Consider the following 12,298-nt stretch of genomic DNA (forward strand, 5'->3'; position numbering starts at 1 on the left):
AAGCTGTGATTGATACGAATGGCGAATATACTCGTTTTTAATAAAATAAATAAGATTTGTTTAAATGAATATATTTTACCATAATTACTATTTTATTTACTACTTCCGTCCTGCAGTTTCACCCGCGTTCCCGAAGATTTTGTTTTCCCGGCATTAAAAGTATCCAATATGCCATATTCCAGAACATATTCTATCTGTGTGCAAAATTTTATCCAAATCCGTTTAGTAAATTTTACGTGAAAGAGTAACAAACATCCATCTATACCTCAAAGAAATCAGCCAGATCCATACACACAAACTTTCGCGTTTATAATATTAGTAGGCAGTAGGATTATTACTATGCACTCTCTTTTATAAGAGACAAGACAATCTAATCTCCGATGTTACACGAGCATTCACGAAGGACTATGAGGTTTCGTGAAAAGTTGGTAATTATCATACCGATGGACGGCATCTTATTATTATTATTATAGCTTTTAAACGCTATTATACTCTTTGCTAGATGCGACTTATAATGACATTGCGACGCAATATGTCATACTCAATCGGTAAAGCAGGATATCGCTTATACCGACATCGTCGTCGTCAACTAAGATAAATTAGTAAGTTATGTTGTAAATCAAATCGGTAAATGACTAAAAGACTCGAACAGCAAAAGCAAGCCAAACGAGCATCTAGCAGACATATGGGAGGCAGACTTGCCATACTAGTTACTTTAGATTAATTAATTTTTATGATAAAGAAGGTATCGTAAGAGTATACAGCTTATAGTTTAATTTTTTATTGTGACTTGTATCTTAGCAGTCAGTTAAATTATTTTTTTAATGGTAGGCAAGCGATGGCAAACTGGAAGAAAACAACGGGAAAGTCATTGAAAATAATACCAAGATGGGCGCCGATGAGGTATTTAATTTTTGTTTTTAGATTATGTTAAGTTGTTGTAATCAATGTTAATCTTTTCTAAGCAAGTATTAGGAGACTAGTTTTAAAACTATATTTCATGTTTTTTTTTCAGATAGTGGCATTTCAACCGGAAAACAAAATCTTGAATAAATTGAAAGATGAGAATGATGAGGATGATGAGGATGATGAGGAAAATCAAGTAGCCGAACCAGACGAAGATAGTGATAAAACAATAGAAATACTCCAACAAGACGAAGAATATGATGAAAGAAACGAATTAGTCGAAGCAGACGAAGAAAATTATATAATCAAATCAGATGAAGAAAGTGATCAAGAAAATAAAGAATCAGTTAAGCCAGATGACGAAAGCAATGAAAAAAATGAATTACTCAAAGCAGACGATGATACATTAAACGATATGGTATTCACATTTTTGCGGTTTTCATATGAATAGAGTATAATATTTCGTCACGTGTATTGTATACATGAAACCGTATTCGCTTTTAATATATTTAAAGCCTCCATTAAAACTTCAGATTCTGTAATGAAACTTAACTTGGGATAAGGTTTTGTGCAAGCCCACCAGGCCCAGGCTAGGTTCCACCCATCAAGCAGCAATACTTAGTGTTGGTGTGTGTTCCGGTTTGAAGTGTGAGTGAGTAACTACAGGCACAAGGGACATAACGATTTATCCCCAAGGCTGGTGACGCTTTGGCGATGTGAGGAATGATCAATATTTCTTACAGCACATTGTATCTGGATGTTGATGACCACTTACCCTCAGGTGAGTCTCCTGCTGGTTTACCATAAGATCCCATTCCATGAGAAATGTAACCTATTTGCTCGTTTGGTTACCTTATCTATATCAACAAAAAGTTTAGCCTAAAAAAATAATATTATACAAATTTTAGTAACTTTCCAAAGAATGTCAAACCCAAAAATAGACTAATATTTCACTGGAATCGTACTAAAAGGCAATGTTTACTAAACTAAAGCCTCCTATATAGTTTACTTTATGTTGTCATTATTAAGACGTATTAACTATGTTATAACAAACAACTAAGAATTTTCTTTATATAAATTCGTATTTACGAATGTATATAAAGATAACGAATCATTAGCAGAATATTTTGCGCTCAACTAGGGTAAATAAAAGCAAAAAAAAAAAGGTATTTTACCTTGTATTTCAATATTAAGGTACAAGAAGCAAAAACAGCCGGCGATTACGCTGATTTGTTTGGAACTAATCAGCATTATAATATTCCTGATACGTACCAAGATTTTGGAAGAAGATTTGTCTTAAACTATCCATATTACGAGGTAAGAAAACTACGTTAAAGTGACGATAATTATAGTAGACACATCAATAACCACATCTCTGCTCGTTTACAATGGCACAGGCCCAACTATGAGAACTACGATTTGACTTGTATCCTTTACCTGAATAGACTGGCTCTTAAACCTTTCAAATACAAAGCGATAGAAAATTATGGCTAACCTAACCTATAGTTATAAAACAAGTCGTGATTACATTGGTTTGTTATTTATAATATGTTTTCAGAAGAAACCTACATCAGAGGATGCCGCTGAAACTGAGTTAGACAATGCTATAAAGGTAAGGTAATTCAAAATGACTGTAACGCTTCAAAATTTAGTGTTCAGTTTCAGCTTAATAAAATACAATAATTAACAATATATTTGCAGCAACATCTGGCAGCTAAGAAATTATCTGATAGAAGACTTTTACCGCATAAGGTAATAAAAACAGAATGATATACTTTTAAGCAGTTTAAACTCTTAAGTAGTTATTATGTAAAAAGCAAATTCGACATTAGAAACTCGATTCGATTGTTAAATTGTGAAAACGCGGGGAGGCGCTATTTCTCTCTACCTAAAAGATGGTACACTGCAGCGACCAATTTAGTGAAAATATCGTTAGATAACTCGAGGATTCGCTCCTTGGTGTAACGCGCTGCCATGATGTAGTGTAACGACGCTTCGCTTTTGTGCTGACGGCTCGAGTGGATTTCCTAGAGCTGAGCACCTGTGCTTTGTGAAGGTATTATATTAACTGACTGCCTCGTTGGTCTTGTGCGTCTAGTTGGTCTAGTTAAGATATTTTCTGGCAAAGAGCTGCCCGCTTTTGTATTCAATTAATAAAAACATTCTAATCTTCCCAATTTTGTCATCCGTTTCTAGACTGTTAAGAGTAAAGAGGTTTTATTATAATAACATAATTATTATTCGACTTGACAGGCACCACCAGAGTTCGTCCTGGCCATTGCAAAACAATCAGTTCTTTTAGAATCTATGAAACCAAAAAAACCCACACATAAAATAAAAAGAAAAGATATTCTCAGAACTGGGGTATGTTACTTCACTTCCAGCTAATAACGTAGTTTTAGTAAGCCTATTAAAATATATATCGTGCATCAAAGTAATTTCAGCAATATTGAAATTAAAAAAAAATAAAATCTAAATATATCATGGCAGGCTGGGAGCTGCCAGAGGCGAACCTTCAAGAGGGCGCACATTGCAGACCCTGCAGAATTTTGTATCACAGGCACACATACAATCAAAACATGATAAAGCAAAACAAATATACCCTACACTATAACAGGAGATGCGCCATGGCATGTTCCTCTATATAAGTATTTGGAAGGGGGTGAGAGGCTGTTGTGGTCGCAATTCAAATCTTGCCAGATGCACATAGCCTTAACTACGACATTGCTGTTATCATTCCACTTGATCAAAGTAAACACTTAATGATGTAGGTTTATAAACTGAGCAATGTCAATTTCTAATTATTTCAATAAATATTCTCAGGATTATTGGAACGATGTGTGGAAAGAAGATGTAGATGTTAATAAAGTCCTACGATCATCCAATACAAATCAAAATGAATTGGTAAGACTTAAACATTGTAGAAACATACATTTAGGGCCGATTCACACCGGAACGCAGAAGCCAGCAGCGGCTGGCAGCAGCCGTAAGCGACCGGTAGGATACGACGAGGCAAAAAAATCAGTACCAGGCTATACCGCTGACAAGACGCGCACGGCCGCCCTTTTCGAACTTCTCAAGCGATTTTGGTCTCTTAACTATGTAGATAAAGTTTAAAATTATTTCACACTAAAAATGCTCGCCGTAACGCTGCTTTCCCGGTATGAATTGAGCTTTATGGTATAAAACACATTAGGCTAAATCCGACTTACAGCACAACAGTTTTTTTTACGAACTTTTCAATGAATCTCGTATTCAGCGGCAAAGGTAAATTACGATACAAATATATATTTACTTTGTGGTAGGACAATTTTGCATATGTAAAAGCCCATCTGGCCCGTTGGTACCAACACTCATCACATATTCAACCACCAAACAGAAATACATAGCATTGTTGTGTTCCGTTTAGAATGGTAAATGAACCAGTGTAACCTACGTAAGTTTCATTATAATAAATGATTAATATTTACTTTTATCTATTTACCATCTTATCCACACACATTAAAACCACTTAACCTATATATATATATATATATATATATCTCACACATACTCACGCACGCACGCAAGCACGCACGCACGCACGCACGCACACGCCCACACACATCTTCGGTAGATAGACAGCTACACACACACACATATTTAGTTTCAAAATAACCTTCAGATATTAAACACCGTGTAAAAATATATTTTGGACGAAATTCTGAAAATATATCCTCGAACCAACAATGGCAGAAAATTCATGTTTTTCTTCTAAACAGACCTTTGTCTAAATAATATATATTTTAAAAATCCAGGAATCCGTTCGAGTGAAAATATCTCCAGGTTCGAAGCTCTACGATCTCTTTTCAATTCTTCAAAAGAAATCACCTCGTCTTCTTTACGTTATAAATAAAAGAAATTATGAATAGATTGGATTACTTTTATTTCCTTCGTACTTAATACATAATATTATTTTCATTCTTATTTTACTGTAGTCAACATTGATTGTGATATTTTTGGCGTATCTGAATTGCTAACAGCATCAGATATGCTACCACAAATAGTTATGCTTATTTATGAAAACATAAATAGAAATATGTTTCAAGAAGACACATCAAATAGTTTGAATTCAATTGGCAGCACATTAGTTAATTAAATATTTTGATAATATCAAAGGTAGAAGAAACCAGAAGCAAAAAATTATTATATAAGAAACCAAGGTCTGCAGGTCTCTACCAGATCGAATATGAGGAATGCGAACTAACTAGTAATCGTAGTCAATACAGTTTCTAATAGTATACGATCGAGTACTAACAACAGTGCTATTCTGTCAGACATCATTTCGTATCTCACTTGTGTAATATTTAAACGCGTATTGCCTATTGCATCACCTTTTTGCATTCGACGGCGATGAATTCCGAATTTGTTTTTACAGGATAACTGTCTTACAAGATTCAATACATTGTCTGAATCTTCATTCATCTAGTCTATTCCAACAACAAGAGGACAAAAACAAAACAAACAACATTTGACGTCGAATTGACACGATATAATTGGTCGAGAGCTTGAATGATCTATGATTTTCATTTTGAATTTGGAACATCGACGAAGCTGTTATCGGAACTTTGGAAATAAAATTAAGGTGGATTTAAGTAGTTGTGTGTGTAATAGTGTTGTATTATGAATAAATACATATAAATCAAGAACTGTTGTTATTAGCAAATCGCCTGGAAATCTTATGTATATTTTGATTCCTACTTCGATTGGAATAGGCTATATAGTATAGTACAGTTATTCGTCATTTTAATTAATAGTACCATCATTAAAGGGATCTTTTATCACATTAATAACTAAGTCGTTTGTCTTTTGATCCCATATACTATTCTTCGGTTTATTCTTTTTATTTTCGTAAAAAAAATTTAACACATCTTCTTTGAATTCAAGGTTTTGCGGTCTTTCTAGATAACTTACCATTTCTCTGAGATCATCTTTGATCTTGTTGTCTCTTTCAATTCTTTTAACTTCATCGTATAAATATTTTGTCGTCAACAAATGATCTTGCATGAAATTTGTAATTTTCGCCATTCTTGCTTTGTGTTGACTCATTATTATCTCATTATTTGCCATATTTTCTTTAGTTTCAGTAACATAGCGAAAACGCGCTATTGGTTTAACATCGCCGTCATTGATACTTTTGTCTTCATAGCTAATAAACAATAGATACTTATTATTTACATCATTATGTAGCAACTTCTGTTTAGGACTGTACATATCTTTGTCTGTATCAAAATATTTCTCGTTAAAATTGAATCCATTGTCGCCTTTGACGAAACGCATGAAGAAGATCTACAATTTTAAATGAAAATACTTTTTAAATTTAATAGTATATAATATCGTTTATTTTACTTAGTTTATAAGGACTTTAGACATCAATAAATTATTTTACTTACAAACTGTATGAATATTGTCAATCTCATTGTTTCGCTTATCGTTCTTCTATAAATATTATTATTATTGCAATGCGTAATAAAAAATCGTTAAAAAACGACATTAAATTTAAACTTCGATAAGCCGTTAAAAAAACAAAAGTTTAGAGACGATAAGCCAATCAGATTAGTTTTTAAACTTAAAGTTATACTATAATTATGGAAATGCCAATACCAAACCACATCACACGGAGAAATTGCACGGGCAATACTAATATTTAATCGTAAATTCTTCTCCATTTCAAAGTTATTTCGGCGAGCAGTCAGGAAGGAAGGAAGAAAAGGAAGAAAAGGAAATATGCAAAAGTTTTGGTTGTTAATATTAATTTTACTGTATAATACAAATCAGGTTTGTTTTTTTTTTTTTTTAATAGAAGGCAAAGAACAAAAACAAATATATTTTAATTTTTCAGGTAATGCCATTTCGACGCGTCATATCGCCTGAATTCAGATTTATTAATTATCCAACATTTAAATATGTACGTCCAATAAAAATTCTAATTACGAGAACTACTAAATTAAGTTGGTTAAAGAGACTTTAATTTTTTTTATTCATAGTAATTGTTTACAACTTTTATGCCAATTTAAAAACAGAATATAGATAGATAATATAAGGATATTTATTTACAATTGAAACTCAATGCTATGTGTTCAGGGTTATTGAAAAATTTCTAACTCAGTTTCAATGTGGAAAATGACTGGACTGAAAATGAATGGACCTACATAAATATATTTTGATAATAATAATTTTCCAAATTTAAATATTTGCTAACAAATAAACAAGGTAAATTAATAATAAAAAAATTAGAGGAATTAGTACATACAATACTTTTACTATTATATAATAATATATATCAAAAAAAATTAAAAACCCTTTTTGTAATAATTTTCTAATAAAAAAAAAAATGACTTCAAAGTAAATCTACGTTAATTAAAAAAAAAAAACATATTAATAATTTATGAGTATTAAAAAGCATAATAGCTATCACAATTTTACTAAGTTTTAAGCAAAATACAGTAAAAAAATGATTACATGTAATAAATGATTACATATATTAAAAAAAAAAAAAATACCTAAATTTTTTAATCTGTAATAAAAGTTAACTCACTATAAAATTTTCCTTTTATTCTTCAACCCCAGTTGGTAATCACTGCATCAGAAAAATCACTTGTTTTAAATTTTTTTATGCTCGGTGGTAAATTGTTTCCATATGCATCAAATATGTGATTATAGCTCCACGGTAAAACATGAGTGACACCATTTTCATCATAAATCATTGTATTTTTATCATCCATACTAGATATTGTGCTTTTATCATTTTGTAATTTTTTATAAAGGTCTTCAAACGATGGTGGGTTGTTGTCTGTGGTTTTACTTTTTGTTGCCACTAAAAATAATTATTAGGTGTATGAACATACTTGAATAATAATATTTATGTTGAATAAATAAAGCACTTTCATTAAATTTATCTGTTTTACAGGATTTAAATCTTTTATTCCAAGCTAGTGATAACTTTTTCAATATATATAATCATATAAAATGATAATTCAAGTGTTCCTAAGAGTCTCCTTGAATAAAGTATGAATTAATTTTATTTAATATATTTTTTTACTTCTATGTCACATCTAGAACAAAACAGGGTTCCAGCAAAACATGATACAATTTAAATTTATTAGTATACCAATCTGTCAAAATTAATAAATACCTTTTTTTTTATAAAATAGCTAGGCAGACAAGCCATCATGCACCATCAACTTAGGATACTAAGATGTTATGTTAAGATAGTAGTTCAAATTTAATTTAAAGATATTTTAGAAATTATAAATGATAATTGTATTAATATCCCTAATAATAATCTTCTTAATATATTTTCCATTAGATGCAACAGAAGACATGTAGGCACGACTAAAACTATCAACAAATATTTTATGGAACTGAATATCCTATGAAAATTTTGTCATAAAGGATTACTTACTGTAAGCTCTAAGATTCATTATTTGTTCTTGTGTGTAATGTGAGTATCTACATATGCCACCAAATTGACATTCACCCCTCGCAAATCTTGTACACGGTTTTTTCATACTCTCTTCTTGTAGTATCGTTTCAGGATCTAGAAACATAAGTACAAAAGAGTTTAGAAATATGTATTTAAAAAAAAATGCAGATTAGTTTTTTTTTTTTTCAGCATGTAGTTAACTTATAAATTAAGAAAATATGTAATTATATTTCTTGATTGACCAAATATAGTGTGAAGTAAAGATTATTATTAAAAGAGTTTTATTATTATATATGTATATTATTCCAAGGACAAGAAAATAAAAGCCAAATAAACAACATATGACATCAAATTGACTTAATATTGTTGGTTGTGTGATGCATTCATTCTGGATTTTCAAAAAAATTATGTTTGAATGTCAATGAAACCGTTATTGAAACTTTGAAAGTAAAATTAAGGTGGATAAATTATCAAGAACTATTAGTAGCACACAATATAGCTGTGCTATTAGAAAATAGTATGGAATATGTAAATCTAAAATTTATTTATGATCGGAATGATCTTTGAGTGGAATAGATAGGTTCATATATTTTTTTATTGTACGAATATTTCAGAGAATTATAGAAATTTACATTTTTAGGAAGGAACATTGTGATGTATCTTATAATAAATGATGGCATAATTTTTCTCCTCAAAGTGATATATTCTAACCTTTATATTGTTGATAATGTTCATTGACCAATTTCTGATGTACCACTCCTTTAATATGAGTTCTTATAATAGACTGTGTGGCTACCATGGATTTATCACAATAATCACAGTAATACTTCTTACCCATCGTTTACTTTACTTTAACTATAAACACAATTAACATAAAGTATAAACAATCGAACTACAATTTATTATGTTAAAATACTTGTTATTAAAAAAATTATACACTTATTTGCAATTATGTATAATTTCATAAACTTCCAAAACATTTAAATAAAAAAAAAAAACAATGAAAACAAGCTCATATCATGTGTCAAATCTCTGTTTATTACTCTTCTTTTGTCTACACCATACGTTATAGATTAAAGATTGATAGACAATCTCCTTTTTTCTGTCTGTTTAAAAAAAAAACAAAAAGCGCGAAAAAATCAATCTCCTTTTTTTGGTTGACGAAAAAGACAATTTTCACTATCTCATACTTATACAATCGCCAACCACGTTGGGTTGTCGTGCGAAAAGCCCAACCTCAATCGTGAGCATTAACCAAACATTACATACATAATATTTTGACATGAACACGACGTGATGATTTTTCAATAGAAATTATAAACAAAATTTTGTATAATGTACATATTCTAATTAAAGATTGAAATATGTAATTTAAAGTAACTGTATAAAGTTATAAATTAAATTATACCCATTGATTTTCTTGGACTACTTATGTTACTAGTTGGACACCATTTTTTTCTAATCTTAAAAAAATCTCCAATATTTTCCCAATTCAATAAAAAAAGTAGGCTATTAGCTTAAAAAACACAATTTTTATAATATATAAATATAAATAAGTGTCTGTATTAATCTATTAATTTATCTATTCTTTATCTATTAAATAAAAAAATATTAAATAAAATTTTTAGTTAATTGTACTTTTACAAACCATTGCTATTAAATAAGTATACAATTATTTATTTACATACTATTCTTTGTATTTTAAAGTCAATGACGACAACACTTTGCATAACGCCTGTATCTATTCATGTAGTCATACACGTTATATTTTGGTAGTAATGAATTCCTAGGTTCGTAATTATTGAAATACATTCTATTATATGGATTTGTATTTAATAATTTCTGGCCAATTTTTGAATGGTCCGATGCATCAATTAATTTTGAAAATAGAGTAGAAACAGAATTTCCCGTTGGATCATCAAATGTTGTTTTTACTATTGTTGGCGTATATGGATACGCATTTGAAAATAAATTAAAATTATCGCCTTGAGGCTGTATTGACAGCACTGGTTCTTCTACACTCTGTAAAGGAATTTGTGGAGGAAAATGATCTCTTGATAAATGATAAGGATGATGATGAAATGATTCTAAATTCCTTCTTTCATAACTTGAGACATCGTTTAAACCATCGGGCTTAGGAGAACGTAGATTAAAAAGAGCAGGATTTTCTAAACATTTTGATTGAATTACACTAGGATCATGTTGTGGATGCTGGATTCTAACTGGATGATTCATACTGTTTCCTAGAAATTCAAAATAATATCAAGATATTGGAATATAGTTTTGATAATTATATTAAAATTCTCACAATTTTGATACCATTTTAACACACGCAACACGCAAAAATATTATTTACCATAGATGTTAAAGTTTGCTGGGGTGGTAACTTTTAATTTTGGTTTCATTTCAGCTTTAGCAATTGCAACTTGTTCAGCGTTGTCTTTGTCAGACCTTCCTATTACGTCTAATAGCACATCATCATCATTTTTCCAGACTAGCACCTTTTTAAAATCGTTCTCATCATGTGCATTCTCGTCTTCATTCCACTGTCGAGCATTCATCATTCTTCTTGTATGTATATCATCAAGTGCTTCCTCATCAGAGGATAATTCGTCACTTGGTTTCTCTGTCTTGTCTTCTTCAATAACACTTTCGTAAGTAACAGGTTCTTGTTCGAAATGACTTTCAAGGGGGTTTTCTACATTTTGTTTGACTTCATCTTTTATTTGTAAACCTTCCGTTGTATTTTCTATTTCACTAATATTAACATTTTTTATCAATTCATTTGCGTCCTCATGTATTGTTTCAGTTTTATTAGTTAATTTTTCATCGCTCTTTTCCTCGGGGGAATCAATTATAACTGGTATTGATTTTTCCGTGGTTGTACTATATCTCCTCGTATTTATTTTTGGAGCTTTATCGTTTCCCATTTCTGGTTCTTTTAATCGTCGAATTTTGACATAATATATTTTAGAAGTATTATTATTTCCGATCACTTTGCTTGTACTTACAATATCTAATTTGTTTACGACATTCGATAAATCTTTCGCATAAGAGTTTTGAATTGTCACAGCCTCAACTATTCTTTCAGAGAATTCATCACTGTCTTTACTAGTGTTAGTTTCCTGTAATAAATAGTTATGACTTTATGAAACTTTTAAAATAAACTAATTTCAAAAATATAATTACATTGATCTACTTACATTGATCGCCTTAACAACAGAAAATAAATAAATAATCAGATTTAATATTACAGTAGTCTTATTCATTTTTTTTAATATCGTTTATAATAATATTTGTTTTAGTGGCATTAAAACGAACCATGTGGCTCGTTTGATTCAAGTATTACGCGAGAATACTTGTTGGTTTTTAGAGCTAAATGGTGCCTTATAATCAATTTGGTAAGGCTTATTAATTTAATATGCGTAAACAGTTTTCTATGAAAATGTAAGCCAATCTGTTAACTAAATATCTTGACTTCTATTACAAGTGAATAAGTAAAAATATAGAAAATATATATTTTTCATAATATGTATCTTGCTGCGCCGAATGTATCTGATTATTGCCATTAAATGTTGATTAATTTTTATGGACATTAAATGTATCAAAGGCGTTTTTACTTACACCAATAATTAAAGGTGGAGGTGAAAATGTTTCCATTTTAATTAAAAAGTGCTACATGAATGGAGGAGTTGAATATTAAATATGATTCGTTCACATTATAGACTTAACTTTGAAACGGCAAAATCAATTGACTTTGCTTAGAGATATTGGATCACTCTGCATCTTCTACGGGATTTTTTACGGGGAATGTAATCAGGAATTGTTTGGATTAATCCCGACTGCTGAATTTCACTTTCAGACATCGCGTCAAAATTCCAAGTTCCATCTACACCACTTAGTTGTCCGAAAATCCACAACAGCACG

The 12,298-nt window shown here is 30.4% G+C and overlaps 3 protein-coding genes across 3 annotated transcripts; 1 reads left to right on the top strand and 2 right to left on the bottom strand.

Annotated features, from left to right (window-relative positions):
* The first annotated feature begins 888 nt into the window (after positions 1–888).
* On the top strand, positions 889–4,023 carry LOC113392087 (probable beta-tubulin polyglutamylase). Its single transcript, XM_026628365.2, has 7 exons — positions 889–903; positions 1,016–1,324; positions 2,101–2,223; positions 2,465–2,518; positions 2,608–2,658; positions 3,160–3,270; positions 3,730–4,023. The coding sequence occupies exons 1-7, from the start codon at positions 889–891 to the stop codon at positions 4,021–4,023; spliced, it is 957 nt and encodes a 318-aa protein (XP_026484150.2).
* Positions 4,024–7,464: 3,441 nt separating this feature from the next.
* On the bottom strand, positions 7,465–9,402 carry LOC113392074 (uncharacterized). Its single transcript, XM_026628352.2, has 3 exons — positions 9,083–9,402; positions 8,351–8,485; positions 7,465–7,762 (listed from the first exon to the last, which is right to left on the bottom strand). Exons 1-3 carry the CDS (start codon positions 9,207–9,209, stop codon positions 7,506–7,508), a joined length of 519 nt encoding a protein of 172 aa, XP_026484137.1. The 5' UTR covers positions 9,210–9,402; the 3' UTR covers positions 7,465–7,505.
* Positions 9,403–9,953: 551 nt separating this feature from the next.
* Positions 9,954–11,708, bottom strand: LOC135194205 (uncharacterized). The gene is made up of 4 exons (XM_064219365.1): positions 11,575–11,708; positions 10,728–11,496; positions 10,498–10,614; positions 9,954–9,964 (listed from the first exon to the last, which is right to left on the bottom strand). The coding sequence occupies exons 1-4, from the start codon at positions 11,638–11,640 to the stop codon at positions 9,954–9,956; spliced, it is 963 nt and encodes a 320-aa protein (XP_064075435.1). The 5' UTR covers positions 11,641–11,708.
* Positions 11,709–12,298: the final 590 nt, after the last annotated feature.

This window comes from Vanessa tameamea, chromosome 27, assembly GCF_037043105.1.
Source record: "Vanessa tameamea isolate UH-Manoa-2023 chromosome 27, ilVanTame1 primary haplotype, whole genome shotgun sequence".
Classification (NCBI taxonomy): Eukaryota; Metazoa; Arthropoda; class Insecta; order Lepidoptera; family Nymphalidae; genus Vanessa; species Vanessa tameamea.